Here is an 18,844-nt window from a genome sequence, read left to right on the forward strand (position 1 = left end):
GTAGGGGTTCAGAATCTGAGGGACGAGTTAGATCTTCCTGTGCTGGATGGGGTTACACTCCCCTGGAAGGAGCAGGTATGGAGCTTCGGAGTAGTCGTGGACCCAGACCTCACCCTGATATCTCAGGTGGAGGCTATAGTCAGGAGTGCTTTCTTTCAGCTTCAGCTGATTCAACAGCTGCATCCATTCCTTGAAGAGGACAGCCTCAACACAGTGGTACATCAGCTGGTAATCTCCAGGCTTGACTATTGGAATGCATTCTACATGGGGCTGCCTTTGTACGTATTTTGGAAGCTTCAGTTAGTTCAAAATGCGGTGGCCAGATTGGTATCTGGGCAACACGGAAAGACCATATTATGCCTGTTTTGAAACAGTTGCACTGGCTACCTATCTGTTTCCAGGCAAAATACAAAGTGCTGGTTATTGCCTTTAAAGCCCTGAATGTCTTAGGTCCAGGTTACCTTAGAGAGTGCCTTCTTCTGCATTCTTCCCACGGCACGTTAAGGTCATCTGAGGAGGTCAATCTCCAGTTACCACCAGTTTGTCTGATGGCAACTCAGAGGCAGACCCTCTCTGTAGCTGCTCCTGGGCTGGGGAATGCAATCCCTGCAGAAATCCGTAATCTGAATTCATTATTGGCTTTAGGAACATAGGAAGTTGCCATATACTGAGTCAGACCATTGGTCTATCTAGCTCAGTATTATCTTCACAGACTGTCAGCAGCTTTTCCAAGGCCTTCAGGAAAACCCTCAAAACCTATCTGTTTGGCCTGGCCTTCCAGGATTTTTAAATTGTTGTAAATGTTTTTAATCTGCTGTAACCTGGTTTTACAGAGTTTTTAAACTGTGTTGAATGTTTTAATTGTTAATTGTTTTGTGATGTTTTAAAGTCTCTGTTTTGAAATGTTAATTTATTTTAATTGTTTTGTTTTAATGTGAACCGCCCTGAGCCATTTTTGAGATGGCAGCATAGAAATCAAATAAATAAAGTTATACAAGGAACATTTATGCGATTAGGTGGGGTAAAAGGTAATAATCTAGTCTAGGTATTATCAATTAAAACAGCTTTCTGTGATAATATAGACACTTCAGTCATCTACATTTGATCTTCAAGTGGAGTATTACAACAATATTAGTGTCAAATGAACTACAAATATTAGTAGTTGAGAAAGCCATACTTGCATTTTCAAGTCAACTTGCTTATGAAATCAGCAGGACATTGAAAAAATCTAATTTGTGGAAAGACTGACATTCTAATAATAGTATAGCTCTGTGGGGAATCAAAATAACGCACTTGCAGTCTTTACATGTAGATGTCCGTCCCCCCCCCTTATGTTCCAAATCCGATGATATTGCAAACATTCAAATTGTATTCCTTTTTTAGCGTATATTGTATTCAGTATATTTTGTCTTCTAGAATATTTGCTGCATCACTATCACATTTAATGTGAAATATTGAAGGCTTTTAATGCTTTTTTACTCATTCACAAATTGAAATACGTGGGATAAATTTTTCATTATAAATGGTAAAACCCAACCTCAGGATAATGTTTGAAGATTACATTAATGTGACTTTATTATGTTTGTCTCTATAAATCTTTGTATTAGATTTTATATTTCTGAGTCATCCGCATGTAAATAGAGTACCGTGTTTCCCCGAAAGTAAGACCTACCCCGAAAGTAAGACCTAGCAGTAATTTCTGATGTGCCGCTAATATAAGCCCTCCCCCGAAAATAAGACCTACCCGAAAATAAGACCTAGGCGGGAGGCGGGGGTTCGCGGCTGCGCGCTGGCCGCAGGGATCGAGAACGGCAGGAGATGGGGTTGAAACTTGGGGCACTACCTCGGAGTAAGTTGTTCTGTGCTTGCCTGCCGTGGCGGGGGAGGTGTGTGCAAAATAAGACCTACCCGAAAATAAGCCCTAGTGCATTTTTTGGGCCTGAAATTAATATAAGACACTGTCTTATTTTGGGGGAAACACGGTATTACCCTACAGAACTTTCAATACAACTACAGGTTCCTTGTAGCTACAACACATGTAGTAGAAAATTCATTTGTCTTTTGTAAAAATAATTTGAAGCCACATTCTATTTTTTAAGGACATTAGATATTTAAAATGAATATGAAGAGAATATTGGAATGTATAAGTAAAATTCTTTAGCACATTTCTTCATTAAGCAGTTTAAGAATTACATTATGACCCGTACATCTTCTGGCTTTTTTAACCACTTTGCCTGAACAGCAAACCTTTCTTCTTCCTCTGTGCCTGTGAGCACCTTGTTAAGCTACTAATGATTTTTTTTTAAACCAGTTTGCAATGAGGAAGGGAAGGAAAAGATCTTTTGGGGGGCGGGGGCAGAATACAGTATTGAAATGTCTGGGACCTTCTGCCTAAACAAGCTGTGTGGATTATGTTCTATCTCGTATTGTCAAATATCTTTTAAAAGAAAGGGAGAAGTTTGAAAACAAAGAAGTAAAATTTATTCTGTATTTTTTATTTATTATATCATTGCAAAGTTTACATGTAGTCACAATTAGAGAATATTTGTATTTAGCATTATGTGGGCATTGACAAGGAGATGCATCTGTTTTTAACTGAAGTCATTTTACAAAATGTATTTTCAAATATAAAATATTTTCTTTTAAAAAACTACATTCAGAGGCCTTTTCCATTACATCATTTCAAATATGTAGATTAAGGATTTAAATTCTGTTAAGTGCAAAGTTAAGGTTAGGGCAATTTAAATATCAGAAACCCAAAAAATTGTAAATTGGACCAATTCATGCCTTTAGTGGCCAAAATGGTAGCCTTCATTTGACATGAAGGAAATATTTCCTCCATAATAAAGAATCAAGCTTCCTATAAAGCTAAGAATTGGTGTGCTGGGAGATTAATATATTTAAACATTGTGGAACCCTTGAAAGAAAACACTATGGAAAGACTATTAGAGCTATTGTAATGTGGATGAACAGTATTGAAAAGGAATTTCCTTTATGTATAATCCATAATGCATTCAAACTGGATGGTAAGGATATTAGAATTGTTGCTGATAAACAGTTGTCCAGATAAATGTAATGCAACAACTAGCCTGTGTTTATTTTAGAGAACTAAATGCTATGTATACCAATTTTTAGTGAATTACAAACAAGCAGAAAAACCTTTCCATTAGCTGTTTCTGAATATCCGTGAATGAACAATGTAGAATGTGTGTATAGTTCTATAGTATTTTCTGGGGTGGCTTGCAAAAATTATAAGAATCATCCATAAAGTCTTCTTGACATCCTTTCTTCCAGTATTCTCACTAAACAATTTATTTTGTTATGTCTTTTTCGTTTAGTTTTGTTTTATATAGGTTGTAGTATGAAAATATTTCTGCAGAACTGGGAACTATACAGTCAAAATTAGATCTTTCATTGGTAAAACTCCATGTGCCTGTTATGATCTGTGTGATTGTACTTAAACGGTTAATTATGATTGCAGAGCCAGAGTGTTCCCATGTAGCATGACAGGAGAACCCACACTGGTACTGGTGATTGTAGTCCCACCTCTGAGGTTAACTATGATAAATCTACAATCAATATTTACTATCAGATCATAAACACCTATTGTAGTTTAATCCTAGCTAACCATGGCAGTAGGACTAAGATTGCTGGTACAGTGCGGGTTCTCACATCACGCTCTACAGGAGTGTGTCTAGCTGCAAAATCATAGTTAACCATTTAACTTACTTACTTATTTAACATATTTATATACCACCCAAAACTTATGTCTCTGGGCAGTTTACAGTAAAACAGCACAAGTTAAAACAAAATAAAAAATAAAAACCATTTAAAAATTAGAACAATGTTAAAATCTATAATCATTGATTGATTAAGTGCTGTCAAGTCAGTGGCAACTCTTAGCGACACCGACTTAGTATAATCATACAGGTCATAAAAACAGGCCCCATTTATTTGGACTTCCAAAAAGCTTTTGACAAGGTTCCCAACCAAAGGCCCTCGAATAAACTTGGCAGTCATGGAATAACTGGTAACTGGTTGAAGGACAGGAAACAGAGGGTAAGAATAAATGGACAGTTTTCACAATGGAGGGAAGTAAGAAGTGGGGTCCCCCAAGGATCTGAACTGGGACCAATGCTCTTTAACTTGTTCATAAATAGTCTAGAAGTTGGGGTAAACAGCAAAGTGGCCAGATTTGCAGATGACACTAAACTGTTTAGGGTGGTGATCTAAAACAGATTGTGAGGAGCTCCAAAAGGATCTCTCCAAACTGGGGGAGTGGGCAACAAAATGGCAAATGTAAGCAAATGTGAAGTGATGCATATTGGGGCAAAAAACCAACAACACCCCAACTTCACATATACACTGATGGGGTCTGAGCTGTTTGTGACTGACCAGGAGAGAGATCTTGGGGTTGTGGTTGACAGTTTGTTGAAAGAATCAATTCAATTCAAGGTGTGACAGCTTTGAAAAATCCCATGCCTAGGGATCATTAGGGAGGGGATTGGAAATAAAAATGCAAATATTATAATGTCCTTATACAAATCTATGGTGTGGCCACATTTGGAGCACTGTGTGCAGTTCTGGTCACCATATCTTAAGAAGGACATTGTAGAACTGGAAAAGGTGTAGAAGAGGGCAACCAAGATGATCAGAAGCCTGGAGCAGCTTCCTTATGAGACAAGGGTACAGCATCTGGGGCTTTTTAATTAATTAATTTATTTGTTTGTTTATTTATTTCATTTATAAACCACCCCATCCAAAGGCTCTGGGGATGTACAACAACTTTAAAAAGACATAAAAACACACAATTCAAAACATAGTGCTAAAAACAATATAAAAACAATTCAAAAACAATTAAAACCATTTAAAACCAATTAAAATGCTTTAAAAAAACACTTTACAAACCTTGGAAGGCCAGGCCAAACAAATAAGTATTTAGGGCTCTCTTAAAGGCTGGCAGCGAGCCTAAACTGCAGATATCTGCTGGGAGTGCATTCCATAGACCAGGAGCAGCTACAGAAAAGGCGTGGTTCAAAGTTGCCACCAGATGTACTGGTGTAACTGGCAATGGACCTCTCCAGATGACCTCAATGGGCGATGGGGATCATACTGATTTTTAGTTTGGAAAAGAGGTGACAATGGGAAGACATGATAGAGGTGTATAAAATTATGCATGGAGTAGAGAGAGTGGACAGAGATAAATTTGTCTCCCTCTCTCAAAATACTAGAAACAGGGGTCATCCAATGAAACAAGGCCAGGCAGGGGCGTATCTATGGTGGGGCAGGCAGGGCACATGCCCCGGGCACCACTTGAAGGGGGGCGCCATTTCATAAAATTTTTTAAAAAATTAGAAATGGCTGCTGAAAACACAATGGCCACTGCACATGCTCAAATAGCCTCTGTGAGGCCCTAGGCCAGGCCAGGCCTTGCAGAGGCCATTTGAGCATGAGTGGTGGCCATTTTGTTTTTAGCGGCCATAAAAAAAAATGGCCACGACACATGCTAAAATGGTCCCTGCGAGGCCCTAGAAGCCAGCGGGGGGAGGGGGAACCTTTGCAGATGCCCCCACAGCCTTTAGGAAGCCCCCCCTGAAGGGACTACAGGTATTATTTTTAATTCAATATAATATAAATCACTGTACACAGATTCAGTTTCGCACTATGTACAGAGAATTAGGGCTTGTGAATAATGAGCTGAAGCTTATGAGCTAGGATTGTATTCATTTGCTCTTACTTTGTTTCTTGTGATGAGTGAGTTAAATGTGATGTCTTAATAATATGGCTACTAATGGTGAGTTTGTCTTTGAATCAGTGTGAAATCCTTAGTATTAAGGCCCACTGGGAGTTTCTTGCTCTCTTTCTCTCATTTTAACTGTCTTTCTGAAATACTAGAATATATTCCAAACAGTGACACAGTTTACTCTGCATATCCTTTAATTATTTTCAGAGTATCTGGGAAAAGTCAAATTCTCCATTTATTTTAAAAACTTTTGTAATAGTGATGCTACAATGCATAGTAGAGAATTAGACAGACACTATTGTTTAGTTTTCTAAGTACGCCTCCACATAGTATTTGGGTATTTCATGAGCCCCAGCATACTGAAATTTGTAGTTTCCCAGCATTTTTTGGTCTGGCTACGTCCACTGCTAAATAATTGTTGAAATATTAAAAGATTAACGAGCTTGACTTGTATTTTTCAGCTGATATTATGATAAAGTTATCTGAAAGATGGGTGTCAGATGTTTGGACAGGGGGCGCAATTTCAGTGCTTGCCCTAGGCACTATTTTTCCTAGATATGCCACTGCAGGCCAGGAAATGTAGGACCGACAAAAGGAAGTACTTTTTCACACAATGCATAATCAACTTGTGGAATTCTCTGCCACAAGATGTGGTGACAGCCAACAACTTGGATGGTTTTAAGAAAGGTTTGGATAAATTCATGGATGAGAGGTCTATCAATGGTTACTAGTCTGATAGCTATAGGACACCTCCAGCCTCAGAGGCAAGATAGCAATAGCAATAGCAATAGCACTTACATTTATATACCGCTCTATAGCCAGAGCTCTCTAAGCGGTTTACAATGATTTTAGCATATTGCCCCCAACATTCTGGGTACTCATTTTACCGACCTCGGAAGGATGGAAGGCTGAGTCAACCTGATGCCCCCAAATACCAGTTTCAGGAGAGCAACAGCAAGAAGGAGAGGGCATGCTCTCAGCTCATGCCTGTGGGCTTCTCAGAGGCATTTGATGGGCCACTGTGTGAAACAGGATGCTGGACTGGGTGGGCCTTGAGCATGATCCAGCAGGGCTGTTCCTGTGTTCGTATGAATAGACTGATCTAATCTACACAGAAATATGTATTTTGGTTTTGGCCCTCAAATAAGAAGAGACACGAGTAGGGTAGGAGAATTTTCCTGAAAGCATGAACTCCATTTATTCTGTTGCATATTTGACGCATACATTCCTGTTACAGAAGATGGATTTGAAGTAAATACATTTCATTGAATTACACCTAACAAATATCTTGGCTTCTCCAGACCTTTTATTTTTCTTGGAGTTGAATGCACACATCATCATGATATGCTAAAACGGTTTTTAAAAAATGATCATGTTATACTGTAACAGCGATTAAAAAAACAACAACAACCCTGTATGCTTCCATAGAAGTTAACTGGCTTATTATGGCATAAGCTTTCATAGAAATCAGGCATAAAATGAATGGAGTAAACTAAGAATGTGGTAGGTATAAATATATACACTCACTGGAACACTGAGGATATTCTGAAAAGTACCATTGTATTTTTTGTCTTCTTGCTTTACAAAGGCACCCAGTCATAAACTGTGAATAAAGCAGGATCTTTTATCAAATTTTACTGAGAAATTCAAGCAGGAAACTGTTAGGGAGCTTTAGAGTATAGCAGGGAACATAGATGTTACAGTGAATGTCACAAATTGAAGCTTGCTAACCTTCATCAAAAAAAGTTGATAATTCTCCACTTGTGAGATTGTTCATATTCCTTGTTGGTTGTCAGCATTTCCTGGAAGAATGCTAAAAACTATTTCGAAGGTCTCCAGTTTCTGACATTCACAGTAACAGAGACACTACAGTCCTGCTAAGTAGTAAAGCAGGCTAGTTGAAACATTTTGAGTAATGAATATTTAGATCCCCCTGAGTGGGAATCAATCTTTGTTTTGTTGCATTGAAGCCATTATAGCGAGACAGCGTAACTGACAGTAGATTTGGCCTCAGGGATTTTGCATACTCATAGTAAACTAAGGCAACAATAAAACATGAGCAGTAGGCAAGTCATGAAAAGGAATTTCATGTGAGGTACATTCAAAATATGGGATAATTCTGGCAGGGCTCCAAAAACGATGATATTTAGACAGTAGAATGGCGTTGGGAATAAGGCGGAATTAATGTTAAGATGTGCAAAAGGAAATAGATCTTAGAATCAAAGATCTGAAAGATTTTTCATGTACCTAGATGGGGAAAGTCTGTGGTTGTGAGAAGAGAAAAATATGCAGAGACAATGAAACCATCTTTTGTTTTTAAAACAGTAGTAATTGCTAGGCCTGCACAGTCAGAAATATCTGAAATGGACATTGTCACAATATCAGGGATATCGGATATATTGGAAATAATTCTCATCTGATCGGAAGTTGCAAGACTGGATGGAAAATGAAGGTATTTTGGGTGATTAACAGGCTGGTTTTAGAACAGGGCGGTCAACCATGCATCATACCCTGGTATTATGCCATCTGATTGAGAAATATAGCAACAAACGTAAGTCTTTTTTGTATGTGGCCTTTGTAGATTTCAAAGCAGCCTTTGATTCAATCTTGAGGATAAGCACAGCTATCCCAATCCTGCTGTATGCAGATGACGCTGCTATCATCTCACGAACTCCTGTGGGCCTTAGGAGAGCACTTAGGCTCTTGGCCACTTACTGTAAGCACAACCACTTGATAATTAACTTCCAGCAATCCAAAGTGATGGTCTTTATCAAGAGGCCTAAAAGATTTGTTAGTTATAAGTTTATTCAGAATTGACCAGCAAAGGCCTAAAAGATTTAACTGGCATATAGAAGGCCATCATATAGAGCAGATCAATAGTTTTAAATATCTGGATGTGTGTTTTCATGCCACTGGGTCATGGAAGGCCCATGTGGACTATGTTGCTCAGCAGACACAAAGAAGTGCTTCAGCAACATTAAGATGTTTTCACTCCAAAGGTGGATACGTTATCCCTGCAGCACTGAAGTTATTTGCTGCTAAATCATTGGCCCAATGTTTGTATGGCTCACAACTGGGCCCCTACCCTAACTGTAGGCCACTAGAGATAATCCAATCTAAGAGCAGTATTTAGAGCCCCTTGATGTATCTCCAGTGTGGTGTTGAGGTTGGAAACGGGTTTCCAGGGGATGGAAACAAAAGCATGGATTTTAATCCTCAGTTATTGGCTTAGAATACATTTCTTCCCTCTAGGATTGATCCCTCTTATGTTGGCCAATAGGTTTCAGTCCACCTGGACACAAGCACTGATGGGTAAATTGTCATCACTCGGCCTCTCTGCTGAACATTTGTCATTATTAGATTACAGTCAGGCCAAGGAGATTCTCAAACAGAGGGTCTTGGACATTGAACATCAGAACAATATAAGTTCCATCCCGGAGACCATAAGAGGGTGCCTTGGTGACTTCAACCAGGAACCTGCTAGCTATTTCTGTTTACCCAGCCATCACAGGATATGATGCCTTACAAGATACGATGCCTTACCGTCAGCGGTCTTATCGGGAAGGTTTTTTTAAAACCGTCTAGTCAGTCAGTTATGCCCCTGTGGCTCAGGTGAGGTTGAATCTGTCCACCATGTGCTGTTGTTTTGTCCTTTTTATAATGATCGTCGGTGCAGTCTTGTTTCTCCCTTGCTATCATGGTTTCCCGGTCACACTGCTGAATTTTACGCCATACTCCTCCTGGCAGATAAGAAACCTTCTACCACCCACAAGGTTGCCATATTTTGTGCAGCTGCTGTTAAGATCCACCAACAGCTAACCTCTAGTCCTTTTTAGATGTTATTACATAAGGCTTCTATGTTGATGTATTCTGTATGATTTACTTCTTATCTGAATGCAGTATCCTCTGTTTGTATATATAACTGATCAATGATTGTAAAAAAGTATTTCATTCATTCATTCCAATCTGATATTTAGAAGCTTATATCAGATTGAAATTATCAGAATCGCTATCCTAATATTGGAGGGGGGGAGGAATCTGGAAAAATATTGAAAGACAAAATGCTGTTGGAAACACAAAATGGCATCAGCATCTTTTGGTAGTTAGAGTAGTGATGGTGGACTGCCAAAAAATTTAGACATGGGCCGCGCAAACTTTGCTACACCTCTGCTGCAATAAAACTACCACATCATAAAAGCAAAACAGGGAACATCTCCATTGGTGAGATATTCGACTGGGCTGTCAATATTGTTCTACAGACAGCTGCAGAATGAGAGCCAAGAACTATGAGGCAGGAGTTTGGATAAAGTAGATACTGAGGCGAGTCTCACAAACAGTGAGACTCGCCAAAAGGAGGTTTGCAGGGAGAGAAGACGATCAAGGCTGCACCCTGGGCAACCGGATCGGCCACCCACACAATTGCTGGCTCCGTCATGGAGCCAGTGGGGGCTGCGGGGATTGGGGGCAGCATGGCCCCCAGAAGTTCCAGGATGCCCCACGCAAGTGCGCAGGGAATGCTGCAGAGATCCCAGAGCCCGGAAGGCTGCTTGAAGCCTCCCAACGGGGGTCTCCTTGTGTGTTGCCGTGGTTATCCCGCAGCAATACACAATAGGAAAACCCGGGTTAGCGGAGCACTTGCTCTGCTAACCTGGACTAAGGGGAGGGGTATTTAAGCAGGTTACCCGCTTTGGGGAAACCGGGCTCGCCTGCAAGCCTGGTGGTTTCCATAGTCCATGGAAAACGGGCTAAGCTCCCTTAGCACACTTTCCAATGATCATGAGAAGCATCTCGCTGTTACCTGCAGTGGCTGTTGCTGGTGCCTAACTTGTATTTCTTTTTAGACTGTCAGTACTTTGAAGGCAAGGAACCATCTTCTCATTATTTTCCCCCTAATTAAACCACTTCGTGATCTTCTGTGTTTGAAGAGTGATACATAAATAGTAGTAGTAGCAGCTGCAGCAGCAGCAGCAGCCTGGTCAAGAAACTTCCTAGAAGCCTGACACTTCCTGTGTTGCTGCAGTGTGGTAGATTTACTGCATCCAGCAGCACGGGGTACATAAGCCAGGTTACATGGGCACTGGGGCCACATTTCCCACCCTCTCAAAGTAAGCCAGACTCCACCCGAAATGTACCTTTTGAGGGGTTTGGGAGTATTTTGCAAAATCCCATAACCCCTTTTTCCCCTGAAAATGTCTTCAAGCACTAATTTTAATGGTCACATGCTATACCCATAGCAAAATAAAGACCAATTGCTATTTGCTATAATCTTTAAAAAAAATTAAATGCTGAAATTTAGCTACTGATGGTGTAATAAAGTGCTGGAGGTAAAGCACAATCCAGGCATTGAACCTCTTGATAGCAAATTTGAAGGCATTCTTCCCAAACGCTTGCCTGCCTAATCATTGAATTTAATGGGAAGCAGTTCACTGAAGTCCATAGAATAGTGTTTGCTAAACCAGAGATTAATCAGAATCTGTTTTCCTTAAATTCCTGAGGAGGACGTTGAGGCAGCTACAGTGTGCTTTCAAATATCTTTGTTTCATTCAATTTACTGATATAGTAGATATAACACTTCACAGAATTATTCTACGTTGTGAGAATTTTCTTCTCAGAGAAGCCTCCTTTTAAGATGAAAGAATTTGCTCTGAGAAGGAGTAAGGAATGTACTACAGAAAATATATTTGTATTGGTGTGGCAATCCTGCAACAGAAAGTGAGTATTAGGGACATGTCACAGATAATATTGTTTTAATGCTGAAGCCATTTCTACTTATTAATGTTTGTTTAAGGATTTCTATCCACCCTTATCCACTTAGTATCAAGGCGACTAACAAAATGGTAAAAACACAACAATAATTAAAAACACAAAAGATACAAAATACAACACTAAAAGTTGCTGCAGTTTTTATTCTCTCTTAAATGGAGGGAATAATAATAAGGCTAACTAAACAATAATAACAAGGCTAACAATCCATAAAATGCCTCAGATAGCAGGATAGGCTTTGTCTGTTGCCCTAAAGATAATAGTAAGGGTGTCAGCTGTATGTACAGTACCTGGAGGGAGTTCCAAAATTTAGATGCTACCACTGAAGACTCTTTCCCTGGTTTTTATCCGCCTCACCTCTGGAGGAGAAAGGCCTTGGAAGATTACCTCAGCTGTTTGGGCAGGTTTGATGTGGGAAAATTCACACAGATACTCTGATCCAAAATCATTTAGAGCAGGGGTTCTTACGCCAGTATCTATGAGGTAGGTCCAAGTGGTCCATGGGAAATATTTTCTGCACTGAATTTAATTTGTTTCCTCTTGAGTTAGAATAACGTTCTTGAAAACTGAAAGGGGGGGCATTTCTTAGGAGCTAAAAAGTTAACCTCTGATTTAGAGCTTTAAATTTTAAATCCAACACCTTGTAACTACTATAACAAACTGATAGCAGAGGTTTTGAGTGGAAATTTTTCTGCAGAAAATTTCCCCGTTTATTTTTCTTTGGAAATTTTTCCATTTCTAAATCATTGGCCGACATCCAGACTAGGAATGTGTGTGTGTGCGAATTACAGACTTCCCTTTCCTCTGAAGTCTACCCTGCATCACCAGTTATGTCCCTGAGATTGTGCAACACCATATTCTGGTGACACACCGTGAGCATCAGAGGGAAGGGAAGACTGCCAAAACTTGTCACTTCCCCCAAGTGACAGCACAGTTCCAGGTGTAGTCTGGAACTTGTGCTGCATCCATCCAATTCTAGTCAGAATGTCGGTCGTTATTTTATAAAACCAGGGACAAGTTAATGAATGCCAATGCATTGTTAGCCAAGTTTTAGAGTTGTAACTAATTTTTTTCAGGTGATTATCACTAGGAGCTATGTAAGAAAGTACATATGTTTTATTAATGTATTATTATGTTGATTTTATTGATTTATTGAGTATTCCAATAAGATAATTTCTTTCCATATATTTGCTTCAGTATAACATTTAAACTTAAGGATTTTTTTTTTTAAAAATCCATCACCCCTCCTTCCCAGCCACACATGCACATCAAATATTTCAGTTGAACTCCTTGAAAAACTTTTGAAATGCAGTATGGGAAATTCATATGGTCATTTTTGTTTATTAAACAATAGGTCAAATAGCATGCCAAGTCTATTTAGGGCATCAGTAAAAAATTTATGGTATACATTTGGAGGAGGGGAATTAATGCAGATTTATGCAAATTAATGCATGGGATATGGGACATATTTACAGAAATTATTACAGTTCAACATTTTCCAGAAAACTCATGACTGGTAGTACAGCTCTTCCAGCACTGGCAAATATGATCACATTGGCTAGTCTCAATCCACAGCCTGGCCACCACATTTTGAACCAGCTGTAATTTCTGGACACTCTTAAAGGGCAGCCCAATGTATAACACATTGCTATAATCTTGACTGGGTCTTGCAAGAGCATGGGATAATGGAGATGAGATAAACTCTTTCCAGGTAGGGGCATAGCTGTTGTACCAGCAAAAAGCTGAAAAAATATGTTGGGTATTACTGATGCCACTTGGGCATCAAGTAACAAAGCTAGATCAAGCAACACCCCAAACTGTAAATCTCTTCCTTTAGACAGAGTGCATTGCAGTTTCATCCAGACAGGTTAGATGTTACCCTGAAGGACCATTCAGCTCTGTCATGTCTGGATTAAGCTTCAGTCTATTAGCCACCACCCAGTTTATTGCTGACTCAAGCACCTGTTCAGAAAGCCTTGAAACATATGTAGCTCAGATTAGAGAGACTGAGCTGGGTGTTATCAGCATACTGACGACATTCAACTCCAAACTTCCTCATTAGATCTCCCACTGTTTCTGTAGATGTTGAATACTGTGGAGACATAATGTAGCCGCGACTCAGTTGCTATGGGATAGGATTAAAAGCCCCCTGGTACCACCTTCTGGAAGACCTGTCAGATAGAAGTGGAATAAGAGCGAAGACTAAATGGTTTTATTGCTGATCCTGTACAGTATATCTACCTTGTTTTCTAGCTAGTCTTTCACCATAATGAACTGAAACTCAGAAGCAGAACCACCACAGATTATTGACCCCAATGCCGAATCCAGACAGGAACTCTAAAAGGACACATGATTAGTGGTGTTAAAAGCCACTGAAATCTGTTGAAGAGCCAACCAGAATGCACTGCCCTAGTGGAAGTCATCTACAAAGCTTACCTCTGCTCGTTCTGCCTCCTAACTGGGCATGAATCCAGATTGATATGCCAAAATAATCAGCTTCATCCCGTAATGCCTAGAACTAAACAACCACCTGACCCCAATAGAGAAGTTTACTACTGGACAATAGATAGGGAAATTTCATGGCTGTAGCATTGGCTTCTTCAGGAGGAGCCATGCTATGTATACCCGGCCCTGAGGAAATATTTCCTTCTCCTCTCGGGTGAATCTTGGGGAAAAGTTGGGGCTGATTCTTGTTACTCCCCAAAGCAACAATCTAGAGGGATAGTCTCCTTTGGAACCACTGCCTTCAGATACAATTTGTTGTGGGCTGCAAGCCTTAGGGTAAGTGCCTTCCCTTAATTTGGAAGTAGTTCCATTCAGCTAGATGGAACTTCCTAACTGCGGAGGGCTTCCTCATCTGAGAAAACTGTATCTCTGTAGGCATGTCTTCGAGCATTCTCTATGGCAACTCACAGGAATGGAGTGGCCTCTAGATAGTAGATTGCTTTCTTCCAGACCCAGCTCTCTTGGCTGTTGCTGCTGTTTTATACCTTTAATTTCATCCAAAAATTATGGTGTCTGTTAAACCAGAAATTAATTAAAACAATTAAACTCTTCTGTGAGCATCATTCCTATTGCTGTGCTTTAAAATACAAAACTCAGTCTTCTCTATAAAATGCAAAGTTCATTAACTGTTCATTGCTGATTGTTTATCTCTGTTTTCTCGCCTAAGTATGGATTGTTAAATGATCTGTTTTCTTTACCATTAGCAATGCATCTATTTGGCCTCAACTGGCAGTTACAACAGACTGAAAATGACACATTTGAAAATGGAAAAGTGAATTCTGATACTGTGCCAACACACACTGTATCATTACCTTCTGGCGAAAATGGTAAGAGGACATTAACTTTTTATTCAGCTTTCTTTGTCAGTATATTGACTCTTTAAAATCTCCTCCTCTAACTTCTGCTGCTTTTTTAAAAAAATGTTTCAAAATTACAAAGAGGGATTTATAAGGAATTTTCCCAGGGCTTCTGTGCCTTGATAAAAAGGAGGAGAGCTGGTCTTGTGGTAGTAAGCATGAATTATCCCCTTTGCTAAGCAAGCAGAAGGCTCCAAGATCCTTTCCTGGCATCTCCTAATAGGCTGAGACCTTGGAGAAGCCTCTGTCAGTCTGTGTGTAGACAATACTGAGCTAGATGGACCAATGGTCTGACAAAGCATTAGGCAGTTTCCTATGCCCCTGTGTTCCTATCTGTGTTGGCAACCTAAGATACGTCAGACTGTTCAGTGAACTTGAAGTGGAATCAGTGATAATTTCTGCTTGTGCTGCATGATTAATAACATCTTTCGTATTATTGGACCCCACTGAAAAGGGATGTCAAACATCCAGCATTGTGTTTTGTCAGACCCTGTGACATCTCTGTTCCATTCTGTATCAATCAATTCTTTTCTGGGTCAAGAAGCCACAACAGGCAGGCTGATGTACTTTCTCAGAAACTGAGTGAAATTACTCAGAGTAGTTCCATTGAAATTAAAAGGACAAATTAGGCACTCACCCTTTTAATTTCAGTGGGACTACTTTGAATAATTTCTTTCATCCTATAGCCTCTATTGAAATTGCCCCAGTTTGTCATATAAATCACCTGTTCTTGAAATCACCTGAGCTTGAACCAAACTTGCTGAGTGTCAGTGTTCTTGCATTAATTAATTTGGGGCAGAATTGACATTTTAGAGTGGAAAAACTATGCATATCATTCCTTGGAATCTGCAGGGGTCAGGGTGGGAACTGGCCCACCGATTAATTTGTTTTTCTTGTCTGCCATAGAGCTTGTGCCTAGATATCCGGAAAATGGAAAGTCACCTCAGTGGCATTGATGTCTCACTATCATTTATCAATTTGCACTGTGCTGCTCGAAAAAGGCAACCTTTGATAGGATATATGAACATTTATAGTCATAGCATTAGATTTGACCCATCCTGTACATTGTTTTGGGGAAAACATGAAGTGACCTAGATTAGGAGTAAATTGTTTTGATCCCAGTTTTCATCACAACATTTCTTTTTAGTAGTATTCACGTTATTGTTGATAAGGAATCTTGTGGCAACATAGCCACAAGAAGAACTTGCTTGTTAGAGAAAAAGAGATAAGAGAAAGATTGTGTGCAGAGAGCTACAGCACTTATGGTAACTCCAGTTTCCATTACAGCAGCATGTTTCCAGGGTTAAAATACTTGTTTCTTCTGTCAAGAGCAAACCCTGCCTCTAAGGAAAGCATTTGAGATTTGCGATCTGTAAATTATTATGTAGAAGACAAAAAGACCAGAATGGCTAAAGTGATGTGTGTGCTTGTCCCGGCCTGCTTGTCTTTCTTTGAAAGTGCTTAAGGCTTTCTTTGTGTGAGACTGAATTGGTATGCTTCCCTCCTGCTGAAATACATCGGGTCATGTGCTATATGTTTATCTTTCTCAAAAGTTATATAAGGATATTATACTGAGTCTGCCTTTTCCAGGCAATATATAAAAGTCAAATACTATATTAATTTTGATGTAGGAGCTTTTAAGACACAAACCACCTAAAGGGATTATATTTTATTGACTTTTTCTGATGTTGCCCTTTAAGATTCTCTAAATCTTAAAGAGTCTATGCACTCTGGACTAACAGGAGCTTTTATAATCAATAGCTTTTTTAAATGGAAAACCTGATTTAAAAGATTGATGAATACTGTATTTGCTGTACTTCTTTTTAAAATCTGTTTCCCCATGCATAAGGTTTGGTTGACCTCTGCATTACTGTGGAGGAAGATGGCAGCCTTTTCTGTTCACTTTTCTGTCCATCACAGTACCAAATTATAGAAATGATATGGCTCAATTTCCCATTTTTACCGTCTTTTAGACATCCTGTCTAAAGGAACACCGCTTTTCTCCTCCTCTCAATTCCTTTTGCCTCAAATGTGTGTCTTGTACTTTAGTATCCATTATCTCTATCCTTATGTGGGCGGCTTCCTACTTATAGAAAAGAACAGGAGGGAAAAGCTATTGTGCATTTAATGAATAACATTCTCTGTACCAACAGCTGTGGCTGCCATATTCTTTAGCTATGACTAACCAATACAGACTTTTATATAAAACTTAATTTTCACTATCATTATTGACATATGTAGTGAGGATGTGACTGACAGAGAGAAAGAAAGAGAGAAAGAATAACACTGCTAATGTATTTGTGTTGGAATATAGAATTAGGTCATTATAATTGACAATTTCTAGTACATTCCATTCAAATCACCAGCTTCTGATAATATATAGTTGACACTTAATGTCTTCCAGTATTGGGACACTGCTTCTAACAATGTAATGTGTAACTATTTTACATTTTAAGGTTAACATTTAAAATCAGAACATGCATAAATTATTGAAGATCGAAAGATCCAATGTACTGGATGTCTTGATGTTGAGATCTTTGGAATAATGACCTTCACATCAATGGTATGCTGTTTTGAAGGCAGTGGGACATACCCCCTTTTTAAAAATAGGTTGATACAACAGAAAATTCCATACATATTGGACACTTCAGATAATGTTGAATAAGGGCTGGTTGTGAACACCTAGTTGGGTGTGGGAAACCTCACCCATGTTCCATTTTGGTTTAAAATTCATAAGAATGTTAATATGACTTTACAACTATAATTTATTGTCAAAGATATTTTATTTTATTTTATTTTTTTATTTTTTTATTTTATTTTATTTTATTTTTATTGATTGATTGATTGATTGATTTATATACCACCATTCCAGAGATGGCTCAGGGCGGTTACATTAAAAATAAAAACAATTAAAATCAATTAACAATTAAAACCAAAAACCGATTAAAATTACAATTAAAACTACATAACATTAAAACTAAATATCATTAGCAGTGTTACATAAGAACAGCCCTGCTGGATCAGGCCCAAGGCCCATCTAGTCCAGCATCCTGTTTCATACGATGTTCCCTTTAAGGCATGTGCACGTGCACGCACTCACACGTTTTTTGATGTCTGCTCAGTAAATTTTAGATCCCACTCAGGTTGAATCAGGAAGTTGTCATGCAGACTCCACCATGTGCATATGCACACAGACTGCCTTGATAATGCCGCCCAAAACAAAACTCATTCCGCACACTGATGAAAAAAAATAGAGAGAACACTGATAATTAGTTGTGCTAAAAAGATAGTGTAGTGATCATCCTCCCAGCTGTAATAGGGTTAACAGAAAGTGAACCTCTGCCCTTGATTGACAGACTGGAGACCCCAGGTCTTGACCAATCAATCCACCAGGTGCGTGGCACATGAGGGCTTCTGTGGGCAGGGGGAATGCTGGAGAGTATGGAGGGACAGTGACCAGCATGGTGGCTGCTCTTGCATGGTGGAGTCTGCATGACAATCTCTCAGGTTGAGAGATTTTCAGGAGGCTTGATCTTGCCAGGATTTTTGGTGAGTTTTCAAAGGATTTGGAGCCAAAGCTTGGTGGCTTTGGAATCTAGCGTAGGGTGAAGTATCTTTAGTCAGACTTTGCATTAGGAGTTATTTTGCTTTCTGTGCGTGCTTTACATTCCTAAATATCTGTTTTTTGTAACCAAGTAACTAAGATTTCAATGTGTGCTGCCCATAAAAGTTCTGGGTATTCTGAAACATTCTTGTTATCCAGGTTAAGTGTTTTTGAGTATATCTAAGAAGCAAAACCTCAGTTGAACCTGGCTGTAGCAATTGAATAAAATATTTTTCTCTGTTATTTTCTTTTTACAAGCCTCCCAGAGTTGGTTATTAACTTGGGGAAGGAAGGGGGGTGGAAGGAGAGAATTCCTCTAGTGCAGACACATCATCAAAAAAGCTTCACCAGCTATCATTAGCTCCACATGCA

At 39.2% G+C, this 18,844-nt stretch overlaps 1 protein-coding gene across 32 annotated transcripts in view; it reads left to right on the top strand.

Annotated features, from left to right (window-relative positions):
* TENM3 (teneurin transmembrane protein 3) overlaps positions 1-18,844 on the top strand; it is a 2,371,016-nt gene that overhangs the window by 2,171,451 nt on the left and 180,721 nt on the right. For all 32 annotated transcript variants that reach the window (XM_053252610.1, XM_053252608.1, XM_053252605.1 and 29 more), the window contains one exon: positions 14,716-14,838. In XM_053252610.1, the coding sequence (XP_053108585.1) occupies positions 14,716-14,838 (123 nt within the window). The remainder of the gene's footprint in view (positions 1-14,715; positions 14,839-18,844) is intronic.

This window comes from Hemicordylus capensis, chromosome 5 (assembly GCF_027244095.1).
Source record: "Hemicordylus capensis ecotype Gifberg chromosome 5, rHemCap1.1.pri, whole genome shotgun sequence".
NCBI lineage: Eukaryota > Metazoa > Chordata > Lepidosauria > Squamata > Cordylidae > Hemicordylus > Hemicordylus capensis.